This window comes from Dendrobium catenatum, unplaced genomic scaffold, assembly GCF_001605985.2.
Source record: "Dendrobium catenatum unplaced genomic scaffold, ASM160598v2 original_scaffold_218076, whole genome shotgun sequence".
In the NCBI taxonomy this organism is placed as follows: Eukaryota; Viridiplantae; Streptophyta; class Magnoliopsida; order Asparagales; family Orchidaceae; genus Dendrobium; species Dendrobium catenatum.
In genome coordinates, this window is record NW_021536486.1 from 435,287 (window position 1) to 458,585 (window position 23,299).

At 37.6% G+C, this 23,299-nt stretch overlaps 2 protein-coding genes across 4 annotated transcripts in view; one reads left to right on the forward strand and one right to left on the reverse strand.

Annotated features, from left to right (window-relative positions):
• The first annotated feature begins 1,682 nt into the window (after positions 1-1,682).
• LOC110107205 (subtilisin-like protease SBT1.4) lies at positions 1,683-4,405 on the forward strand. Its single transcript, XM_020837395.2, has one exon. It carries the CDS (start codon positions 1,737-1,739, stop codon positions 4,065-4,067), a length of 2,331 nt encoding a protein of 776 aa, XP_020693054.1. The 5' UTR covers positions 1,683-1,736; the 3' UTR covers positions 4,068-4,405.
• A 1,283-nt stretch (positions 4,406-5,688) lies between these two features.
• Positions 5,689-23,299, reverse strand: part of LOC110107189 (G-protein coupled receptor 1) — a 54,524-nt gene continuing 36,913 nt past the window's right edge. For 2 of the 3 annotated variants that reach the window (XM_020837376.2, XM_028692519.1), the window contains 5 exons: positions 12,232-12,333; positions 12,043-12,099; positions 11,620-11,763; positions 7,140-7,210; positions 5,689-7,007 (listed from right to left, as the gene is read on the reverse strand). In XM_020837376.2, coding sequence (XP_020693035.1) covers positions 6,911-7,007; positions 7,140-7,210; positions 11,620-11,763; positions 12,043-12,099; positions 12,232-12,333 — 471 coding nt within the window. In that variant the 3' untranslated portion in view covers positions 5,689-6,910. The remainder of the gene's footprint in view (positions 7,008-7,139; positions 7,211-11,619; positions 11,764-12,042; positions 12,100-12,231; positions 12,334-23,299) is intronic. The other variant, XR_003699829.1, reaches the window with a different exon arrangement.

Genomic DNA, 23,299 nt, shown 5'->3' on the forward strand with positions numbered 1-23,299 from the left:
AAAGAGGGCGTTGTATTTATAAGAGACATCAAGATTTTTATATAGAATTAAAATCCTGATAAAAAAAAACCATGGGGCATAGCTAGATTTGAAAGAATCCACTAGTATTTGTAATTAATTACAAATGTGGCCCTCCATTAATTAGAGGGAAGACCTTGGCTTGATGTAACAACTATACATCATATAGAATGTATTACACGATAGAAATTGGAAGAATCAGTATTGATATGTTAATTTGGCCGGCAGGATCATAGGCGGCGGGCGACGGAGGTTAGAAAGATTGTATCCGGGTGACGACGGTCGGAAAAAACGTAGTTAGCTGGTGACAGAGGTAAAAAGGACCGTTGTCTGACGGGCGATATATATAGGTCGGAAAGACTGTAGTCGTCATGAGGTGACAGCGGTTGTAAAGACTGTTATCAGACGACAAAGGTCGGAAGGACCGTTGTGAGGTGGAAGTCCAAGAAAAATTGGAAGCCAGGTGGAAGTCTGGCGTCAATTGGCACCTGAGTGGATGTCCAGTGTTAGTTGGTGCCCGGGCAAAAATTCAGTGTCAGCTGTTGGCCAGGCTGAAATCCAGCATCAGTCGGTGGTTGGGCAAATCCGACGTCAGTCGGTGGCCGGGTCGAAATCCGTCATCATTTGGTGGCCGGGAAGAAATCTAGCTACAGTTGGTAACCGAGCAAAAATCCAACGTCAATCGGTAGTCGGGTAAAAGTCCAGCGATAGTCGGTGGCCAAGCTGAAATCCGGTGGTGGTCGAGGAGTCTGGTGGCAAGAGAACTCTTCCTTCTTTTCTTGCTTTGGTTTATTTATAATTTTCTGAGAGTAGCATGACCAATAAATAAGAGGAAGATCAATGATAAATTGGGAGTGGTTTGAATGGACGGCCGATATTGATTTTCTTAATCATGGTTCATTTATTGGACATTTGAATGTCTCAAGGATATCAAAATTTTGTGATCTTGGGCTTGTTGGATTTGTCTCGTCGAGCCGCTCAATTCGACTATAAGCACGTCACGTTTGGAAACTGTTTGATTACTAACTTGGAGAGAACTTACAAGCCTTGGACGATGATAATCAAGGGTTCGTGTGGCTGCTTATTTGACCTGAATATCTATCACTTGACTTATATCTGAGTCCAGGCAATTTTCTAATTCAAAGTTTATCTCTGATTTTGATCCTTCTATCATCTGATAGGAGTGCTTTTTAGCTCCTGGTAAGCTAGCTCCATTTTTCGGTTTGAGTTTTGCAGCTCCTTTTACTTAGTATTAAATTTTTCATAGAACAATGAAATGGTTCGCCCAAATTTTACCCAAAAAAAAAAAAAACGCTAATTGACACACATGGTTAAAAAAGCCATAGTCCCCCAATCATTTTTTTTTTTGGACATTTAGGTCAATTAAGGCAAACTCACACACACAACGCATACACATGAACTCAAACCTTGAACCTCTTAGTTGGAAGCCTAAGCTCTCAACCAATAGGCCAAGGGGAGTTGTGTCATAGTCCCAATCATGCGAGATGATATATAAAATTCCAGTTTGGTCCGATGCCGTACGGCACGTTTTTCACGTGATAGATCAGCATAATAAAGATATTTTTCAAAAAAAAAAAAAAGCATAATAAAGATTAAAATTAGAAGAAGCAAAGCGCACACCACTATATATATATCGCTTCCCGCCCACGTCCTATAAGCAGCCAAGGCGGGCTCCATAGTTACCGCTCAAGAACACGATGGATAAACACCCCTCCTTCCTCCTCCTCTTCTTCCTTATCCTCTCCCAAGCAGCTTTCCCAACAGCAGTCACCGATCTCCGTTCCGCCTACATCATCCACGTCTCCCCTTCCCTCCAACCGTCAACCTCCCCGACACCATTCCACTGGTACTCTTCCACCCTCCGCTCCCTCCCCCGCCACCTACGGCACCCAATTGGCCGCATCATCTACACCTACGATCGTGTTATCGTCGGATTCGCTGCCATTCTTACAGATCCCCAAGCTGCCGCTCTTCGCCTCATCCCTCACATTCTCGCCGTCATCCCTGACAGCCCCAGCTTCCCCCACATCACACACACACCCTCCTTCCTCCACCTCTCCCCTTCCTCTGGCCTCTGGCCCCAATCCTCCTTCGCCTCCTCAATCGTCATCGCCGTCCTAGACACTGGCATCTACCCCTACTCCAGCTCTTTCATTGACCCCGACCTCTCCGATCCTCCTACCACCTTCCACACCTCTTGCGACTTCCACAACTCCTCCGCCTGCAGCAACAAGCTCGTCGGCGCTAAGTTCTACTACAAGGGTTACGAGGCCTACCTCCGCCATCCCATTGATGAGACGCTGGAATCCAAATCACCATTGGATACTAAGGGCCATGGCACACACACCGCCTCCACCGCAGCTGGCGCTGTCGTCTCCGGAGCTAGCTTCCTCGGCTACGCCGAGGGCGAAGCCCGAGGTATCGCCACTAAAGCCCGCATCGCCGTCTACAAGATATGCTGGGCCGGAGGCTGCTTTCAATCTGATATCCTCGCTGCAATGGACGACGCCGTTTCAGACGGCGCCAACGTCATCTCCTTCTCCGTCGGCTCGAAGGGCTACCCCAAAGATTACTTCCGTGACACCATCGCCATCGGTGCGTTTGGCGCCGCCCTCCATGGCGTAATCGTCTCCTGCTCCGCAGGGAACTCGGGCCCTGGTGATTACACCGTCGGTAACGTTGCCCCATGGATTATAACGGTAGGGGCTTCCACCGTTGACCGTAATTTTCCTGCTGATGTTGTCCTCGGCGATGGGAGCATTTACAATGGCGTTTCCCTTTATGCTGGATCCGACAATATCACAACTGCCAACCTCCCTTTGGTCTACGGCGGTGATGCTGGTTCCGCCCAATGCGTCTCCGGACTTCTCGATTCCTCAATTGTCGCCGACAAGATCGTTCTCTGCGACCGCGGTAAGAACGGCCGAATTGAGAAGGGAAGAGTCGTAAAGCTCGCAGGCGGAGCCGGCATGATTGTTGCGAACACAGAAGAGAATGGAGAAGATTTGACCGCTGACCCGCATCTGATTCCAGCAACCATGGTCGGGGCATCCGCGGGCAACAAGATCCGAGCATACATCAGATCGGACTCCTCGCCCACTGCTACCATTGTCTTCCATGGGACCTTCATTGGTGGGGACCCACCGGCACCAAAGGTGGCATCTTTCTCCAGTCGGGGACCTAACTATCGGACCCCGGAGATCCTGAAACCAGATGTGATCGCCCCCGGCGTCAACATCCTCGCCGCATGGACTAGAGCTGCGAGCCCGACAAACCTCGATGATATTGATTCGAGGAGGGTCGATTTCAACATCATCTCCGGCACTTCAATGGCTTGCCCTCATGTCAGCGGCATCGCTGCACTTCTACGCGGTGTCTATCCAGACTGGAGCACAGCTGCCATCAAGTCTGCTATCATGACCACCGCCTACAACCTCGACGACACCGGCGGGGACTTTAACGATCTCGCCACAGGCAAGAAGTCAAACCCTTTCATTCACGGGGCGGGTCATGTGGACCCCAACAAGGCTCTCGACCCAGGCTTGGTTTATGATGCCGGCATTGATGACTATCTCGCCTTCCTCTGTTCTATTCATTACAGTAAAGCACAGATTTCGCTCTTTACTAGGGATGGTAGCAGCGTGGACTGCTCATCAAAAACATTGGCAAATCCCGGAGATTTAAACTATCCGTCATTCTCCGTTATCTTCTCTAGTTTGCACGACGTGGTTACTTATAAAAGAACCGTTAAGAACGTTGGTGGTTTGGGATGCGGAGATTTGGGCTGCAGAGTGTATAATGTAGAGATCTCGAGCCCGCCGGAAGTTGATGTAAAGGTTTCACCAAGCAAGCTGGTGTTCGATTCTGTAAACCAGAGTTTATCCTATGAGATCACATTTGCTTCCATTAAAAGCACTGCGACTTCTCGACAGTTTGGATGGATTTCTTGGAGTGATGGAGTTCATAAGGTGAGGAGCCCCATTGCCGTTATTTGGCAGCAGCAGCACAGCCAGGTTTCCACCATGTAAGCGTCAGAGCTAGCTGATTTCTCTTGTTTCCATTTTTGGAGATGGGAGAACAGATCATCGATATGTTTTGTTGCTATGTATTGTCTTTAATACTACTTTAAGGGAGCTAGTGCTCTTCCAGTTATTAATTGAGGAGCTATATACCTCATTTATGTAATATGAATAAATTGGGCATGTCGCCCATGGAAGAACCAAACCTGAGAAGGAGAGAGACGAGCTGTAGCAGTTTATTGGTTGAGCACCTAGATCGACGTATATATTGTGTGTATCTGTATTATATTTGATGTATATTATGTTTTGATAATGTATTTTATTTTGTTTGGATATTAGCACTGAAATGGGGCTTTATGGTAGAAGAAACTCATTTGAATGGCCACAAAAATAAGATGTAGAAATGAAGAAATTATGCACTTACTTGAGAGTAGATCAAGGAAATCAAAAGAAATCCCCATTCGTTATCGCTTCGTTTCACTCGAGAGTTTTTTTTTTCGAAGTAGTCAAGAGGTACTTTGAAGATAAGTTTATTATGTTAAGTTTTTTATTTTATCCTTGACTATTTAATTAATTTTTATAATTTAGATTTTGTATGAGAATTTTTTTATTATTATTTTCTAAAACATTTTCTTACCGGAGAAATTTTTAATTTAAAAAAATTTGATGCTAAAATATTGCTTTAAGAAACAGTAAAAAAATAATTTGGAAGAACTACTTTTACCCAGGAGAATGGCTTCTGTTAATTTTAGGTGATGAGGTGTGTAGAATTTGGGTTATAAGTTTGATAGAATGAAGGTGAACTTGATCTAACATTTAAAATTGATGCATTGGCCCATCAACCAGTAGAAGCATTGTAGCTCAGTATAACCAAAGTTTCTAGTAAATTCTTCCCTATAAATGACAATGAATGAAATATCAAGTGGTTGCCATTGTAAACCATAGAGCTCTCTGTTTACTTGCCATCACCAATGAAGGAAGGATGAGTAAGATGTGCTTGATTATTTTTCAAAACACAAAATCAGAATACTTTTTAAAACGCAATTTTCTAAGGCCTCGTTTGATTGTCCGTAATTTTATCCGTTTCTGATTTCAATCGGTGTAAAATTACTTTTTTGATGTTTGTTTAGGCCACTTTTTTAATACTCTTTTTAGTATACCTCCAAATTTTCGCAGATTTGAGAAGGAAAAAAAAATCTACTTCTCCGTTGTAATACCTCCATTTCACAATGAAAAAACATTGCGAAGCCTAAAACTCATTGCAAGGCTGTGGTGAAATATCTTTATATTAAATTATTACTTTTGTAAAGTTTGAACCATTGTTAAGTGGTTAATTAAAAATCATTAAACTCAGATTTGCTTTTAAAAGAAACATTAGCTGATATGCTTGAACCAGTATGATACCTATGATGGCATTAAAACTAGTTTGATATTTATGTCGTCACAGAATGTCTCCGAATTCCGCCAGTGAAACTTCAAATCAGCACATTATGCATTTATGCATGAGCCTGCGAAACTTTTTTTTTTTTTCTTTAAGCTCAAAGTTCATATGTCGAAACAAGTACCAATTTTTTTTTTTAAGACATTTAGGTCAATTAAGACAAACTCATACACATCACATAAACAAACATAAACCCAAAACTTCTTGATTTATAGCATCAAACCACAAAGATAATAAAGACAACTAGCATGTCAGTCCTGTAATTTTGTATTATTGTATATGTTATTACTACTCTCTCTCTTGTCTATATATGCCGTGTACTACTCTATGCAAGATAATCTTTTCTTACTCATTCTCTCTCTATCCTTCATCTTGTCTTCTCTGTTATCAAGATCTTGTTTCTACATGGTATCAAAGCAGCTGAAGACTTGATGGCGAAATCGGAGACGTCACCCTGGAGAACACAGGACATTGTCGCTCCCGAAAACCTCTCCATACTGTCCTCCCTGAAGTTCGTCGTGGCAAATCTCAAGAACATCCATACGCAACTCTCCGCAGATAATTACTCCATTTGGCGCTCTCAGATCACCAAGCTTCTCCGGGCGAATGGATTTGAGAGCTTTCTTGATTCCAAGCTCTCAAACAATCAAACAACAGAACAAGATGAGGTGTGTATCAAGCACGAACTGGATACCATACAAATTTGTAGTTGTTTATGTCTATGCTCCATTCTCTCAACAGAACATGAAAGAATTCTTTTTCTTGTCTGTTTTTCTTTTTTCTTTGTTGTAAATGGTATACCTGCTCCTTCATATCCTCTTAACTGACCTAAGAAGCAACTTGTCCTTTTTCTCGTTGGAATTGGCATCAATTTGCTTGCAGCCACTTAAGATGGCTGCAGCTCCTTGTAGTGAACTGATGTAAGCAGAAGTTTTGGGAAAAAAAAATATTTTAATTAATCTAATTCATACAAAATAAAAAAAGCTACAACTCCCATCAATAAGGGCTAAAGGGTGACCGGCAACGGTGTTTCAGTTGATTAAAATCTTTATTGACACTAGTGCCTCATAAAAAAAAACCTCCTCTTCCTGACATACGTTATTCAAGAGTTTACTATACATTCATCAATCCTTCCACAGCTTTTTTTTTTTTTTAACCCTTCCACAGCTTAAATTGGCTGATGGAACAATAATAACAACAACAAAGAAAGCCAAGATAATGAATCAATTAATACAATGAGTGCACACATGGTGGGCAATTGAGCAATGGAAAGAACCTGGTGCAGAACATAATTGAATGCAGTTTTTCCATTTCTGCCCGCCTTAAGCTCTTTCCCTTTTTGTTTTTGAGTTGTGGAGGCTCAAATATATATAACATCTGATTGTAAAATAAGCAAGAACTGACCGTTTACCTACTGGCCCTCAACCATCAATGAAACTAGTTCATGCTCTTGTTGTTGACCTTTAAGCGTCTGGGGAAACAAACTTTTCACCTTCTCAGGTAAGTACCTGAAATGATGTAATTATTACTTTAATGGAGGATTGATCACTCTATTTTGTAGCTTCTCAAAAATAGCGATTTGCTAAAGTTTAGAAGAGAAGAATAATCGAGGGTTGATCTAATGTCCAAATTAAGCTTACAAATCCAATCTTTCTGTAATTGCCCGGCGCACTGATGAGTTAAGTCCATACGCAATAGAATTGAACAAACCCTACCAAAAACAAAATAATGAACATAAGTAGGTCACAAAATATTTAAAAAAAAACAAAGTAGGTGATAAAATAAACAAGGCAAGCTCATGAAAATTGTTACTAATAAAGAACTCAAAATTTGATAAAATCGTAAAACTAATTAGTAATTTGTATGTATATTTTGCCATTTTAGTTTGATAACACCGTATGCTAGTTTACCAAAACTAAAATGGTCATCCACCAAAAGGAAGATCACTAGAATTAACTATTTTAGAAAGGCTATGCAAAAACTAAGGGAGCGAGAATAAAAACGTACAATTGACATTGTTAAAAAAATTGACTATTTAAAGATAACAGTAAGAAGGTCTAAAGAATTTCAACAATTGCAGTTTAGAGGCATTTCTCTTTACTGAGCAACATCATAGTTTTGGCCTTGCTGGTATATTAAAAAAGCAATATTAGGAGAAGATCATATTCTATAAATAGGTATATTCTCATCATTATTATTATTCTTTTTTGTATTTTCCATATATGCCTATTTATAGGTAGGGCTGTAACCAAGCATAATGGAGCCAAGAAAATCATGTATTGGACAAGTTTTTCAAATTCGGTTTGAGCTCAAGTTGGAGTTTTCACATATGTTCTCAATTGACTTATTAAGACTTTTCTATAATCAAGCTTGGCTTGTACTCGGCTTACCAAATTTCATCGAACAATTACTTAAACAAGCTCAATAATCAAATGATTACTTAAATTTTTATATTAACAAATAATTTTACACGATGAAAAGTGAGTAGAATGATCGAGGGGCCCTTAATACGCTAACAAATGGATTTCCAAAATATGATTCTGAAGTTTCAGTGGGCTTGATAAACAAATATGATGATACCAAAAACAAAGGAATAGAGGGGGATATTGATGTCTTACCAACTAACAATTACTAAGAAAGCCACAGACTCAAAAGAAGAGTCTTGAGTATTGTCTAGAGCATGAGAATATTCCAAAAGATCCAAGGCTGATGGAGCATCTTCAAGGAAGTTGGAATGAGTAATTTGATCATTAGCATTTATCACATATAACTCATATGTTCACACCATTATCAAAAGAGTTATCCTTAATAATTGGGATCCTAGAAAAGGATTTTCTCAATTCCATATGAGCCTTTAAGTAATCAGCAAAAACATGACAAATATTACAACACTGACAAAAAGTGAGCAAACCCGCAAATTCTAAATTTCGCTAATAACGTGAAAATGTGAGTCTGTGACAATCCAAATCTCCCTAGCCAAAGAGGAAAAACATCTATGTCAATAAAAATGCATGCAGGATATCATTGATATAGTATGGCAGTAGTAAGTTCCCCTTATATTGGTTTCTTAAGAATTGATCATAGTGAGAAATGTGTAGATTGATTAATGCAATGGACACAAGTGCGAGAAAAAAAAAAACATGCAAGTTTAATAGAAGACTTATCAGAAGTATTAAAGTATGGAGACCACTTAAACAAACGCATCAGTAGACTATTCACATAAAACATCTTTAATGATATATGTTTAATGATAGTTCAATAAGCATGTTGCAATAATTAAGAAGCCTACTAGAGAACTAACCAATCAAACATATGATAGGAAACACTTGGATTTCCAAGTGTTTCTCACCAAAATCAAATAGATCAAAGATGAAAACTGCTGTCCACAGCAGTAAAACAGCCAAAAACAGTAGAAAACAGGGGAAATCTGAGAGAAAAATGAAGAAACAACTTGTATTTTACTAGTAGACGCAAGGAAAATAGCAAAGATACAAGGATCCTCTATTCAAGAGGAGGATCGCACTCTCCCAATCTCTAGATTTCGACCTAGAGCCCTCACTATCCAAGAAGACAAAAGAAATTCTCACCAAAACATGACATAACCCTCATTCCTCTCTTTCTCCCTACTTAATGCATTCTAATTCAAAACAAAAGCAAAAGGACCTCTCTATCCTTCCTTCTCCCTCCAAAAATACTTCAATTTTGTTTGAATTCCAAGTGGACCCGCAACTTTTTGTCGCCTGGAGAAGACTCGGACCGGCCAAGCCGGTCCAGGTTGGGCCGGTCCAGGTTGGACCGGCCTAACAACATAAAGGTCTGAATGAACTCGAATGGCCATAGGAAAGTTTATTAACCAAGGTCTAAGAAAATTTCGCTAAAATAAAAAATTCATATTCATAAAAATTGATAGTGAATTAACCATGAAAGGTAGTGGATAGCTTGTGTCTTGCGAATTACAAGCCATGTTGAAAGAAAAAATTAAAATCAGAAATTGGCAGATGGATCCGGCTACAAAGAACCTCCCCCGAAACAACATCAATGAAAAAAGTGGGAGTAATGGGTTGGAAGGCAAAAGCATATGCGTCTTGATTTTGCCAAATTATAGAAACTAGTGGACAATCGACATTTGTGGAGCCCATCAAGGGATAGTTGGATGAGATGTGCTGGTAAAGACAAAGCATGATGCGAAGCCACAACCCCGGCTCCTAGAAGCACTAAGGGGGTGAGAACAAGTCCTACAAAGTGAAATTGAAGTAGGGCTCCACATAAGCAGGCAGAGAAGGGCCTCCATTGAAGACATCAACAAGATAGAAAGGATTTTCATCAAGAGAAAACTCAGTCGAGTGTGGGATACAAGGGAACCTAGATGCATAATGCATAGGCACAACAAGCTGCACACAGTGACATGTGGGTGCGGCAAGAGGGAGCATACCAACAAGTGATGAAAGTTCATAACATGGGCGAGCACGAAAATACAACTAAGCGTGGGCAAGTGTCAGATCTCAAGCAAGCATGGGTTGGTGAGGTATGCCTATAAGGGGACAATTGCAATTGAGGAAATGCCTGCAAGGTGACACCTGAGCATGAGAAACAAGTAGGAAAATGCAAACTTAGGATAAGATGCACAAAAAAATACACAAAAGATAAAAATTAGCAATTGCTCAACCTTTAAATTAGGTGAAAGATTAGTCTCTTCTGATGCAAAACTAGAAAATACCATTACTTCGTTCTAAACAAGAATATTAAAGTCCCAACAATCTGAAATTTCATAAATAAAAAAATGAATATAAAATTCCATACAAATAAGATTCACACCATAAAGATGAAAATCAATTAGTAACAAACGTCACCAAATTTCAATTACATATACTAAGAACAAACTGATTTAGATGAAAGAACAAGGATAAAATTCACCATTTTTTAAGCTCACGCCATACACAAGTCCAAGGAGAAAAATCTCTTATAATTTATCATCAAAACTTACAACATCCTCAAAAAATTCAAGTCCAACATCACATAATCAGTAATTCATTATAATATTAACAAATTGAAGATCTAAACCTTATGCTAAGGAGAAAAATCCCCCAAAATTAACATCAAGACTTGCAATGTGCTCGAAGAATTTTGCATCTAATAGCACAGAAAAAATTGAGAGGGAATAAAAATTATTCAATAATCAATTATAATATTAAGTGCCTCAAGAGTAATATTTCTAACTCAAAAAGATCCAAGATCAGAAACTTCGCATTATCCTTCAAGATTTGGCCTAAAATTATAATTTTCAATTGACCAATCACATTTCCAACAAAAATGAAACTTTCAATTCCAAGATCAGCAAGAAACATTCCCTAGTGCGGTATCAATCTGAATATAAAGAAACCAATAGTCAAAAATTGCCAGAGAAGGAAAGCTGCAAATAGTCAACCATCCCTAATTGCAACAGGGCCATCAACGACAATAAATGAACCCTATAAAGAAAGCCAAAAACAACACTAATACTCATTTTGCATTAAGGAAAAATAGAACCAATCTAATAGAAAGCCACTAAAACAACCGATCATAGGCTACAATTAGAAAATTACAATAAATTAAATACCAAACCTAAGCTGAAGTGCTGAATCTGGAATGATAACAGGTTAGCAACACTAAACAATAACAATACACTTCCAAATCAGAAGTTGAATAAGTAGAGGAAATCAAAAGTGATGAAAATTCTATTTATTCCTTCTTACATTGCAATTGTTATATTTCTACGAATAACTTTTAAGAGCGGAGTGTATGCATCCCCACTAGTAGCAATAGTTCTTATTCTTAGCAAGCTCTAGCTATATTAAAAGCTAATAAGTATTGATGATCCTCTAGAGGGTCAAATATGGCCCACATAATCCATTACAGCGCATTCTTAAGAAAAGTGTCATCTTTTGACTATCTTCTATTACTAAAGAACGAACAACTTAAAAGGGTTTCATTTTCACCAAGATAGAAACCACATAATAAACTCAATAATGAAATACAAAAGCTTTATATGAATAGCTAAAATCACTCCACATTAAGAAAATCACAAAACTGATTCAAGCCTAAAGTTAGAAAACAGAAAGTTAAAGGCTGAGAAGAACTTACCATGAGTCCAGCAAACCAAACATCAGCAAGTGAGAGCCAAAAGATCTTATGCTCGGGATAAACAAAATCAAATATACGGTTAATTGTTGCAAATGTCCAAGACCCTATCAAAATTAAAGGATAGTAGCCCCACTTATTCACTGCCTGAAAAAAGGAGAAATATCAACATAAATAATAATTTGTTGTTAGCAATATAGATCATGAAAGTATAAAAGCACGTACAGTTAACCTGGCTGTGTCAACTATGAAATATGCACAATTGACAATCTCAAATATTTTAACCACAGATTTTTCCAAATACAACATATAACGAAAATCATTACCAATAAGAAGAGAGTTTAAAAGCAATTTATTGACAAAAATAAGCTAAATTAAGAATATCTGGCAAATAAACTAGTAACATAAAATATAAACACAAAGTACCTTTCTTCCTGCCCCGGAATCAAGTCGGTAAGAGCTATCTGAAATTCCAACAGCCATCTTAAAAGGGATCATTTGAAGAACACATTGGCAGCATAATAACCTCTGGTTAGTTATTTGAATGAGCAAGGAAACGCAATAACATCCTATCCATCAAAATTCTACCAACTGCTCTAGAGTTTAGTAACATACTCTAGTTGCATTGCTCAGCATGCGATTCACTTGGTAGTATGTAAGCCCGTTGTAAAGAATAGCACCCCACAAAGGAGTATAAAATGTTATTAAATGTACAACCTGTAAAAAAAAGAGCAGCATGATATGTACATGGTCACAATGAAGGATAGCTCGAGGAAAAAGGGGAAATACAAAGAGAGAGACTAAATAAGCAAACATTAGCATTATTTCTATTTTTATGGTCTGAAAATATTGGAAAATGGACTAAGACTGCAACAAGTGAACTAAAAACTAGATTGCTACCATTATAGGTGATACTCTTTGTTTTCCACACTAATATAGCATTACTCCATATTTTCCACACTAACATAGCATTATGGTATTTGATACCATATATGAGCTATTGAGTTTACAAACACCAAAATTTTTAGAAATAAATAACCCTCGACCTTCCAAATAAAAAATAACAATCTTCACATTCCTCCAAGAATTAAGAGAATAGATTTAATTGCCACATGGCAATTTTTGACAGGGGCCTTAACATTGTTATTTTCTTGTAGTAAGCTTAGTTTTAAAAGGGCCTTCAAATAAATTTAAAAATAGCCAAGTTTGGCCACATTCCATCTTATCAACAAAACAATGCCAGCATCCTTCTAATAAATAAATATTTGCTAAGTATATGTAGGACCAAACCAAAAATTAGCAGTAGCACCTTTGCATGACTAATTGTAAATTAAAATCTTCGGACAAAAGGAAAAAAATAAAACTTTTAACAATGATTTTTTAGGGTTTGCTCGAGGGGCATGCAGGCCAAGATGCTTCTCTCAAGGATCTCAATTTGCATGAGGTAGTCAACTCACAAAGCATGATACAAGAAGCAAACAAAAAATTGTTTCAATTAATTAAAGTGTACGTACCATGTAGGATATTTTTCTTCTTGTACAATTGAACATCTCAAATAATTATAAATCTTTTTTTATATTCTTTAAAAGCTCCCATTTAATCCTAGAACAATATTTTACTCTGTTTTTTATATTATTGATGTGGTCAAATATTTATGTATTTTTTATGCCTTTTGGTTGATTATGTATTATAATGTTTATTTTGGTTACTCTATGAGGGAAGACAACTGATGAACATACTAAGTTGATGCTCTTAGGATTGTCTCTCCCTTTCCTTCACTTTGTGTCTTTCGGTTTTCCCCTTGGCAGTTGTCCCTTCAGTTTTTGTGTTCATAGGTTATTGTGTTGATGCTTTGGTTTCCCCCTTGGCAGCTTTCCCTTCGATTTCTGTGTTCATTGGCTGTTGTGTTGATGCTTCGGTTTCCCCTAGGCAGTTGTCCCTTCGATTTTGCTGCAGTTTTGAGGTGTTCCTAGTGGTTGGATGAGAGGTGTTTTATCTTTCTGCATTAATTGCTCTTTACCATATAAAGAGGGGTTGTTTTCCTGCGGTTTGGGGACTTTTTAGTGAAGTGTTTGCATACAAACCTGCAGGTTCTTCTAGCTTGCGAGCTAGCCTCCTTTCCCCTTTCTCTCTACTACTTCGTCTCGATTTTCTACCTCTTCTTTTCTTTCCACGGTTCTCGGCCCATTTGTATCCTTCTTCTCTTGTGAGCTTAGTGATCATTGCTGCCATGTTTTGGTTAGTATTCGCTGGAAGGGGTGGACTTGTGCCGGATCATTCCAGTGGTGGATTTCGGGTTAGATCTTTCTTTTGAGAACCTATCCTAATTTTTTTTAACTTTGCATGTGAGGTGATCAATTGTTGGTTGTTCTGAGGATAGCCTTATTTACATTTTCCTATGTATTTTTCCCAACATATTTCACAACCTTTTTAAAACTTGTTTCTACTTTTATATATTTTTAAACATGTGGATGTTTATGCTTTATTCAAAGGAAGAATTTTCTAATTGCTTTCCTAAGTGTTCTCCATAAAATATTTAGAAACTTAGGTTGCATCAATTCTACACCTTCATCTTAACGTCAAAAACTAATAAGCGATGTTGGGTACATAAACTTTCACTCGGAATAACTTTACAATCTAAACGATCTCTTTTTCTTATAAGAAAATAATCAATGTGAGTTTTACTATATTCATTCTTTTAAGTTATTAGACATTCATCTCTTTTCTTAAATAGAGGTATTATATAGAAAAATATAATATGGTCTTACCACCTTCTTTAGTCACTCCAAACTCACTCATAGCCATTATGAATGCTTTTAAAATCATCTACCTTTCTACCAACATGTCCATTTGAATCTCCTTCAATAAATTTTTTTTTCTTTAACTAGTATCTTTTGTGTTAATTCTTCAAAGTCTTTCCAACATTTTATTTTTGTACTTGAGAAGCATAACCACTTATAATATTAATAATCAAATCATCAATAATAATCTTTACGGCTATAATTTTATCTCCAATTCTATTAATTTCTATAACATTATCCTTCAAACTCTTATCTATAATTACACCTATACCATTTTTAATACGATCCTTATCATAATACAATAATTTAAATCCTAAACTATCAATCTCATTAGCATTCTTGCCAACCCATTTAGTTTCCAAAATGCAAAGAATATTTATCTTCCTATGAATCATAATATCCATTAATTTGCCTGTAAGGTAACCTATATTCCAAGATCCTATCCTAAATTTAGTTTCATGAACTAGCTACTTTGCCCACATCCATCCATGATGTGGGAACTCATGTTTATTTAACACTGCACTCAGGAGCGGTGAAGCGACCCTTGCATACTTCTCACTGTATTCAAGTCATACAGCGGGTCTCTTCTAGGGAATGCCCTAGCATTAACACAATATATTAAAGGATTCATGTCATGATTAATTTGAAAAATTACGCTGGCTGTCCACTGCCTAACGCAACCCTCCATTTTTCTCATACAGGATTTTGGACCAAGCAACGATAGTGTTTAATTTAGAACTCAATGTTAAATTTAAAAATATATATATTAAATCAACTAAAATAGAAAGTGTATAATAATGGATTACTGGATATAGCCCACATCATAAATATTTAATAATTAAAATGAATAAAAAAGGCCTGAAAAAGTGTACCATAAGAATGAAATTGAGTAGATAAAGTGTTGAAAATAGAAATCTAAATAAAAATTCAAAAATCCAATGGCTAAAAGTAAAAGAAGGAAGATTTAAATATATAAATTAAAGTGAATAAAGAAACCACAATTCAAAATCAAGAGTTGCAAGTGAATGTGGTCTTCTGCGCTCTTGATAATTGTGACGGATCATGATAAGGACATCTAGTGGTCATGGAGAATTTATCAAAGGAAGAGTCGGAGATCTACGACTAGGATCGGATTACTCTATTTCTAAGCATTTATTTGTATTTGATTTATTATGTGTAATTTTTCATTTTTACCCTCATTTGAAGGAGTAGGTTTATGTAACCATAGGGGGCACTTTTGTTATTTGATGTTTTCTTGTATTTTGTCTATTTATAGGCCTCACCACTTCCTTGGGAGGAGGAGGATTATTATGAATGAAAATTTATGCACTTTGTGTCTAGGTGTGTTTGAGAGCCTTGAGAGTTCTTGTGAGAGCTTATATGAAGTCCCTAGGTGAGGGAAAAGCAACTCCACTTACACCCAAAATCAGCCCCCTTATATGAAGTCCCTAGGCGAGGGTAAACTCCCCCCCCCTGCACCCCCACCCTTGATATCTTTTTGATCCCTCATCAATCAGTGTCCATCATTTTATTGTAAAAGCTTATCTGCATAGCCCACACCAAGAGCATTATGCGAATGGGTCTTTGTAGTGACTAATCTATTTGTTACTTAGAGATTGTCTCTGAAACACCACGTGAGCATATTATTAATTAATCTGTTATTTAATGGTTCTCCCATTAGAATGTGATTGTTTTCGTAAACTTGATTTCCCCCTTGCATGCGGAAGTTAGTGCTTAAGTTTGTTAAGCTCTGTTCAAGCATGCGTAATTTCCAAATCAACATCACTTATATATATAGTTCTACATCAGATCATATGCATATTACATCACCTGCTATTCACGTGAGGCTACGACCTAATAATAGAGGCTTTGTGTATAGTGTGGAATCTAAGTCTATAAGGTGTCTATGTCTACAATAAGAAGGAGAAGAGTAATGAGTTGAGCAAGAGGGGGCAAGATGAATCAGAGAGCTTGTGTATAGTGGGATCAAATGTTGAAGCTCTCGGTAGTCCAGGCAATGAAGCAAAGAAGACTCAATTTACATGTATTGAAATGTTCCTTGGCTTGCATATTAAGGCGGATGCAAAGCTTTGCATACACAGAAAATTTAATTTTTTTGTTGCAAATAATTCTAGGTTAGGAGGAAACAATTATATTAGGATTGCACTAGTTAACTAATTTGGTGAAAGAACTTTATGAAGTAGATAGAGGGAATTTAGGAGACGATGTGGAGCAAGAAAAGGGGGGAAGGTGAGCAGGTAGAGAGATTTAAAGTTAAAAAAAAAAGGGGGGGCAGATTGAGCGAGAAGATTGCAAGAAAACTTGGATTTTATTAATCTTTCTTCTCAGCAAGAGAGAGAAAGACTCAAGATGAAAGAAAACTACAAGGCCTAAAATACCAGGAAATTGATCAAACAAGTGCAAAACAATAAGAAATTGATAAAAAATGTGAGCAGAATAGTAAGAAATATAGCTCAAAGAACAAATCCGTAAGGATGGGCAGTGAAATCGAAATATCATTAGGAAATTGAAAGAAAACAAATGTAAATAGATACTAATGATGAATTCTCATGCAAATGGTTAATCCCCAAGCTGTGGATGTTGAATCCAAAAAGTATATAAATTACTGTATCCTCGTAATAGAAAACTATGAAGCCAAAATATGAGCTACAACAAATATTCATTAACCCTACATAGCATTATTTATAATTAGTACGGGGTTATTTAACAAAATATCTTGATGACTCAACATCCAAACTACCCTTAAGGCATATTAATAGATAATCATCATAAAAATTTAAAAAAAAAAAAATCTTATCTATCAAAGATCATCAATGATATGGCACATGACAGACTTCTTCAAACTGACACGGCAAATATCATTTTATGTTTTTTAAATTTTTATCATTGTTTCTATAATGTAATTTAGACTGAGCAAATTCATAATTTTGTTATGCATGGCTTGCTTTTAGGCAAATCTAAGCATATTTGAAACGTATTTATGAATGAACACTAACATATTATTAAGGTGTAAAAACTATATCTGATGAGGACATCAGAAGATCAACGGCTGCGATCTAGAGTTTATTTTATTTTTTTTGTCTTATGTACTAGTTTATCTTATATTAATGTTTTTCTCATTTTACCCTTATGAGTGATCAAGTGGTGTTGTAACCTGAAGAGCATTTTAGCTTTTGCCCATTTTCTTTTCATGAGACCTATTTATAGGCTAGCTTTCTTTTATTGAAGGAGAATGAATGATTAATGAAAATTTTCTTTTGTTTCTTCTTCTTCTTGTGTGAGCACTAGAGAGAAGGGAGAGAGAGCTAAAGGTGAGCAAGCGCAATACCCACCAATAGTTGGAAGAGTCCGCGACTCGTGGTTTTAATTTATCTTCGTCTTCTCCTCTGTTTCCTCCAACCCACCCGCCGACTTCTCCTTGCTTCCACCGTCGGCCATCTTCCCCACCCAAATCACCCCACAACTCCACCACTTCAAGCCCACCCACCACCATAGCTTCATCCAACCCAACACCTAGTCGCCCCCTTCGCCGGCCTCCCCTCTTGCCCCATTCCATTATGATGATTCCAATTATCATAATTCCCCTCCTAAATTAACTCCAAGAGGAAAGGAAAGAAATTAATTTTATTTGAAATTTGAAATTCAAATTTCAAATAGTTTCCTTATTTGCAAATCCTAATTAGGAAATTGCATAAAATCAATCCTATTTAAAATTCAAATTAGATTGGATTTTTTAATACCTTTCCTAATTCCAATGAGTTATTTTAGAAACCCCTTAAATTCCTCCCCACAATCCTCCTCCCCCACCTAATGCCGCCGGCCCCCCTTTATTAGGCTTCCTCCTTGTGTTTTCCTCTTTGGGCCTCAACCTCTTTGAATTTGAAATCAAAAAATTCAAATTTAATCCCCTCCAAATCCCTCATGGATTTTGAATTTCAAAATTCAAACCCCCCTTAATTACTTTCCTAAAATATCTTTCTATTAATATGGAAACTTCTTGATTTGAATCCAAAATTATTTGAATTTCAAATTTAATCCCATATTAATTAATCCCCCCATAGCAATGCTGGGTTGCGGTAAGGGTCGGGTCATCGGGCCGCGCGGTAAAGAGTAAGAGCTCGTGGTGACATGTTATTGGCGTCCGAACGTAGAGCTACGTCAGGACACCGGACGTAATAAAAATTCGTAGATAAGACACTACCTAGAGATTTCGCCCTCATTTTGTGAGGACTTTGTGATCTAAGTTCTGGTTTCCTATAGGCGCAAGCCCCTATAGTTAATTATCCCTCCCGATACAAGAGAGAACTTTCGATTAAGGCTAGTCGTCAATCAGATGCGTAGTATCTGGCATATAGTAGCAGCATGGGTCTGAAATTTGGAAATTTAAGTGTTTAGATGTTGGAGGTTCAAGGTTTGATATTTATAATAGAAATTTTCACCATCTTGCACTTAAAGCATATGGTGGGGGAATGGATGATGGACCCGATCAAGATCCCATGGTTCTATCATCCCGGACTATCATGGTCCCTAGTCTACTTAATCAGAAAAGGTAGTCGACCCAACCTGACAGAAGGATCCTTGTCGGCAACCATGGGTTGCTTCGTCCAAGGGTACCTTGTAGACCTGGGATGGGTATTTATCTAACGGAATAAATTTGAATCCGCCTTAGCTAACAGATGGCTTTGTGCCCTATCGATCATATATTATTGATTCATATCTCAAGGATTTGATGTCATTAAGGAGCATATTGGCTCTGGCCATAACCGGTATTTCGTGGTGTCATTTGATGGCAAAACCACTCGGTTCAGAGGGCCCCGGGTCATAACTGCTTATCATGCGGTGCCATTTGGCGACAAAACAGTCGGTTAGAGGATACGTATCACGTCCTTACTGGCATGAGATTATTTGAGAATGGATCCTAGTGATATTTTCGACTAGACATTAGCTATATGTGAGCTGAAGTAAATTTCAGACTTGTCCACATCGACAAACTGCTACGGAGGGTGGATGGATTTTGCTTTAAGTGTTGATGGATTTATTTCAATTTTAAATATCTTTGATTTTGGGATTTTAAATGATTTTGGAAATTTGGACTTTGAGTATTTGGATGGCATTTGAAATTATTTGGAAAGGACACCTCCGGTTGAGGTTTTCATTCAACACGGCCATCATCGGAGTGTTTGGGTTATTTCTCTTTTGTTGATTGAACCCTGTCAACTCGACCAAGCTGTTGACCGAGGATCGGATTTCTCGTAAGCTTTATGTTTTTGTTTGTGAATTTTCATTATTGAAGGCCTTGAAGGCCTAATATGAATATATAAAATAAATATTCCGGTCTATTTCATGACCGCATGAGTTCTCTTGATTATAGGCTTTGAAGATCTAATATGAATGTATTAAAAAATATACACATGTCGCCACAATCGTGTATTTGTTTGATGGTTCGAACCCTATCAACTTCTATTGATCCGTATAGAAGGATCGGGTTCGAACTTGAATTCACTTATCAACCCGTTGCAGCTTCTGAATTGAGTTGTTTCGCTGCTTTATACAGGTAGATTGTCGTGCACTATTTATTGCTTTATGCAGTTGGATTATAGTGCACCAACGAATCTCCTGCTTTAAATTGTATATGCTTGATTTACATTTACTATGAGAGTATCCCAATAATCATCACATGGTGTGATGATATTGTTGCTTACAAGCGAGTTGATATATTCATCTATGAGCTATCTGATGTTGCGTGTGTATTCGTTGTCACAAGGGGACTTGTTACACTTGCAGAGGATATATCATTGTTGTTTGTAGACTGACTTGACTGAATGCTCCAAGTTATTTCAATTCCATCATTCCTCTTCTGTGTGCATTTGAGATCCTTTTATTCATATATTTTCTTAGAGTTATATCATTTGCTAGTGATAAGGACACTAATATTTCTTCGTGCTCACACACTTTACAATTTTGTTTCTTGTGTGTGAGTAATGGCGAACATTGTAAATTATTCATCCTCCTTGTAGCTTGCATGGTGGACTTGTATTATTGATGTTTACTTGTAATCAACATCACATGTTTGCATCATTTGTTCACTCCTTATTTGTCATTATTCATGATCGAGATGTTCCACATTGTTGCTTACAACGATATTCATTGAAGAGAACTTTGAATCAACGAGGTCGATCAAGTTTTATTCTTCTATTGCTTCACCTTCATCATTCGTAGGAAATATGCTTGTATAATAGGGGACTTCTGTAATTTGCAAGTGAATCATACTAGTAACTACAAGCTTCTAGATGCGTGTAAGTTGAAGATCTTGTAGTATCACTTGCAATTATAGATTTATGTTGATTACTGCCTGTGTTGAATTATATCTCCTCGAAGTCTCATCCGTTACAAGTTTTATACTTCCTTGGAAGCTCTTTGTCCCTCATGAGCTCCATGTTCATTTTTATGTTACCCAATCTCGGTGGCAAAGAAGTTATTTCTCACAATCCTCTTATTTCACTTGCAGGTTGATTTCATTAATCGCATGTAATTGCTAGCAAGTCATGATATTCATTACATGTCTCTAAATATTTGCATTTGGATGCTCTGTCATGCATATTATTGATTTGATCATCGTATTGTCTGACGATTTGTGACAAATGTGGTAACACCATTGTTATTGCTAGCTAGAAGCTGCATTTAGACTAGTGTATCCCACATGAATAAATTGTATTATTCATTAGAAACTTCATATTGTAGCAAATGGTGTTCAAGGTCATTTGTTCAATAATGGCCATATGATCGCTTCTTGGTGTTGATTTGAATGATTTAAACCATGATTTGAGATTTGATTAATTGCCTGAGATTTGAATGATTCAAAGTTTGCATGACAATTTTACTGAAATTTTGATTATCATTCGAGTCAAATTCTTTTGAAGCCTTTGGAAATTCGAGCCTCTGGAAGTTTGATTGAATTCAAGTTCTATGTTCCTTGTGGTCCTTTGAGTTCAATCAAGTTTAAGTCTAAATCATTGTCCCCTTTTTCGTTGCCTAGGTTACACCTTCGGTTATTTGCATTCAAGCAAAGCATGCTTGAGTTCATTTCGGATTTGAGTTCAATGTCAAAGTTCTTATGATCTATCCAAGTCTTTGCTTGAGTTCAACTATTCAAGTATTCAAGTCAAGCTTGAATCAAGTTCTTTGTTCATTTGAGTCCAAGATCGTGTTCTAACCCAAGTCCAATGTGAGTTCATTGAGTTCAAATCTGAGTTCAAAGCACAAGTTCAAGCTTACAAGTCTTCATCATTTGATTCAACGTTGAGTTCATTTGGTTTAAGTTTGGATTTAATTTATTTAAATTTATTGCATATTCGGATTCAAGTTTGATGCCAAAGTCCTCTATTGTTCAAATGTGTCCAATCAAGCTCGAGTATGATCTTATGTTTACCCGAAATTTTGGCAACCTCCCGGTGTCTCCCCCGTTTGGGAGAAAACTACGGAAACTGGGCCTCCCGCCACTCTAGAGAAAAGCGTGCATGGTAGGTGCCCTCGGACGAGGACACCGCGGCCGTAAAATCTTTGTTTCCCCACCACGCCAGAAAAAGGCGTGCATGGGCCTTCGGGTACCGGCTCAAAATAAGCAATTTATAATTGACCCCTCCTCGTCGTAGGTGTCGCACCGGATTTCCTTCCTACCAGGCTAGAGAAAAGCATGCATGAGTTAGTTTTCCAGTGCGCTGCTAACGTCGAAAACAGAGTTTTGTGATTACCCATCCCGTCACAAGCATTGCAACGAATTCCCTCCTACCACGCTAGAGAAAAACGTGCATAGGTGGTCGTTCGCCGTGTTGCAAGCGCCGGAAGCAGGTTCTCGGAGTTTTAGGGTTAAGGGATTATACCTGCGCGTGGTTGGCATGTGGATCGAGGGAAGGAGAGGTATGCTTCTTTTTAACATTATAATTAACCGTAATAATTAGTATAATTAATTATAACTAATAATAGTTCATTAGAATTAATAATAATTAATTATTATTTAATGACTAATTAATTAAAACTAATCGTACTTAATCTCTCTCTCTCTCTCTCTCTCTCTCTCTCTTTCTCTCTCTCTCTCTCTCTGGACCGTCGGGTTGGGCTGGAGGTTCAGCACTAAGGTCGAAGAAGCAGGGAGACGAAGCTTTCGCGTGTGTGGAAGAAGTCCCTTTCGTAAGCCTCTCCCTCTTCGTTTTATAGACGCGAAGAAAGCAATGATCGAGGCGGTCGTCGCAGGATTCGCGGGGAAGAGATTGGAGCGGCGCCGAACATGTACAAAGTTACGGGATTTCCGTTTGAGTTCGGCGGGGTTTGGGGATTCGATGGAGCAGAGGTATGATTTTTTTTTTAGCAATTCTCTTTTTGTTTCTGTGTATTCCGCTATGTAGGTCAACAGAAATCTTGTTAATTGTTCTCCGCTTAATCCTAGAGTTTAATGAGTTGAGTGAGAGGATTTCATCATAGTGACTAATCTTATTGTTAGCATTGGGATTTATTGTTGAAACCATCATGTATGCAACGTTAGATTAAATTGATTATTTTATGATCTTAACTCCTATGCATGTAATTTAGCCTAAAGCTTATTTTACCGCTCTTTGTATTTTATCTTGTCGCTTAAATTCAATATAAAGGATATAATTATTGTGGCTCCTAAAATTAAGCGTGCAACTTCCTAAATCTAGTCATCCTTGCATGTAAGTTTTACATCAATATCCCTTCTAATTTTATATAAAAAGTGACTAACTGTCAATAAAAAAATTTCTTTGGAGGGGACTGGTTTTAAAATAAAACGAAAAGATATATGTTATATACTCGCTTCTCAAATAAAAACTTTTTCCACGTTTGAT

Excerpts from the sequence above, each read along its gene's own strand:
- LOC110107205 (XM_020837395.2), top strand. The coding sequence starts at position 1,737 with ATGGATAAACACCCCTCCTTCCTCCTCCTCTTCTTCCTTATCCTCTCC.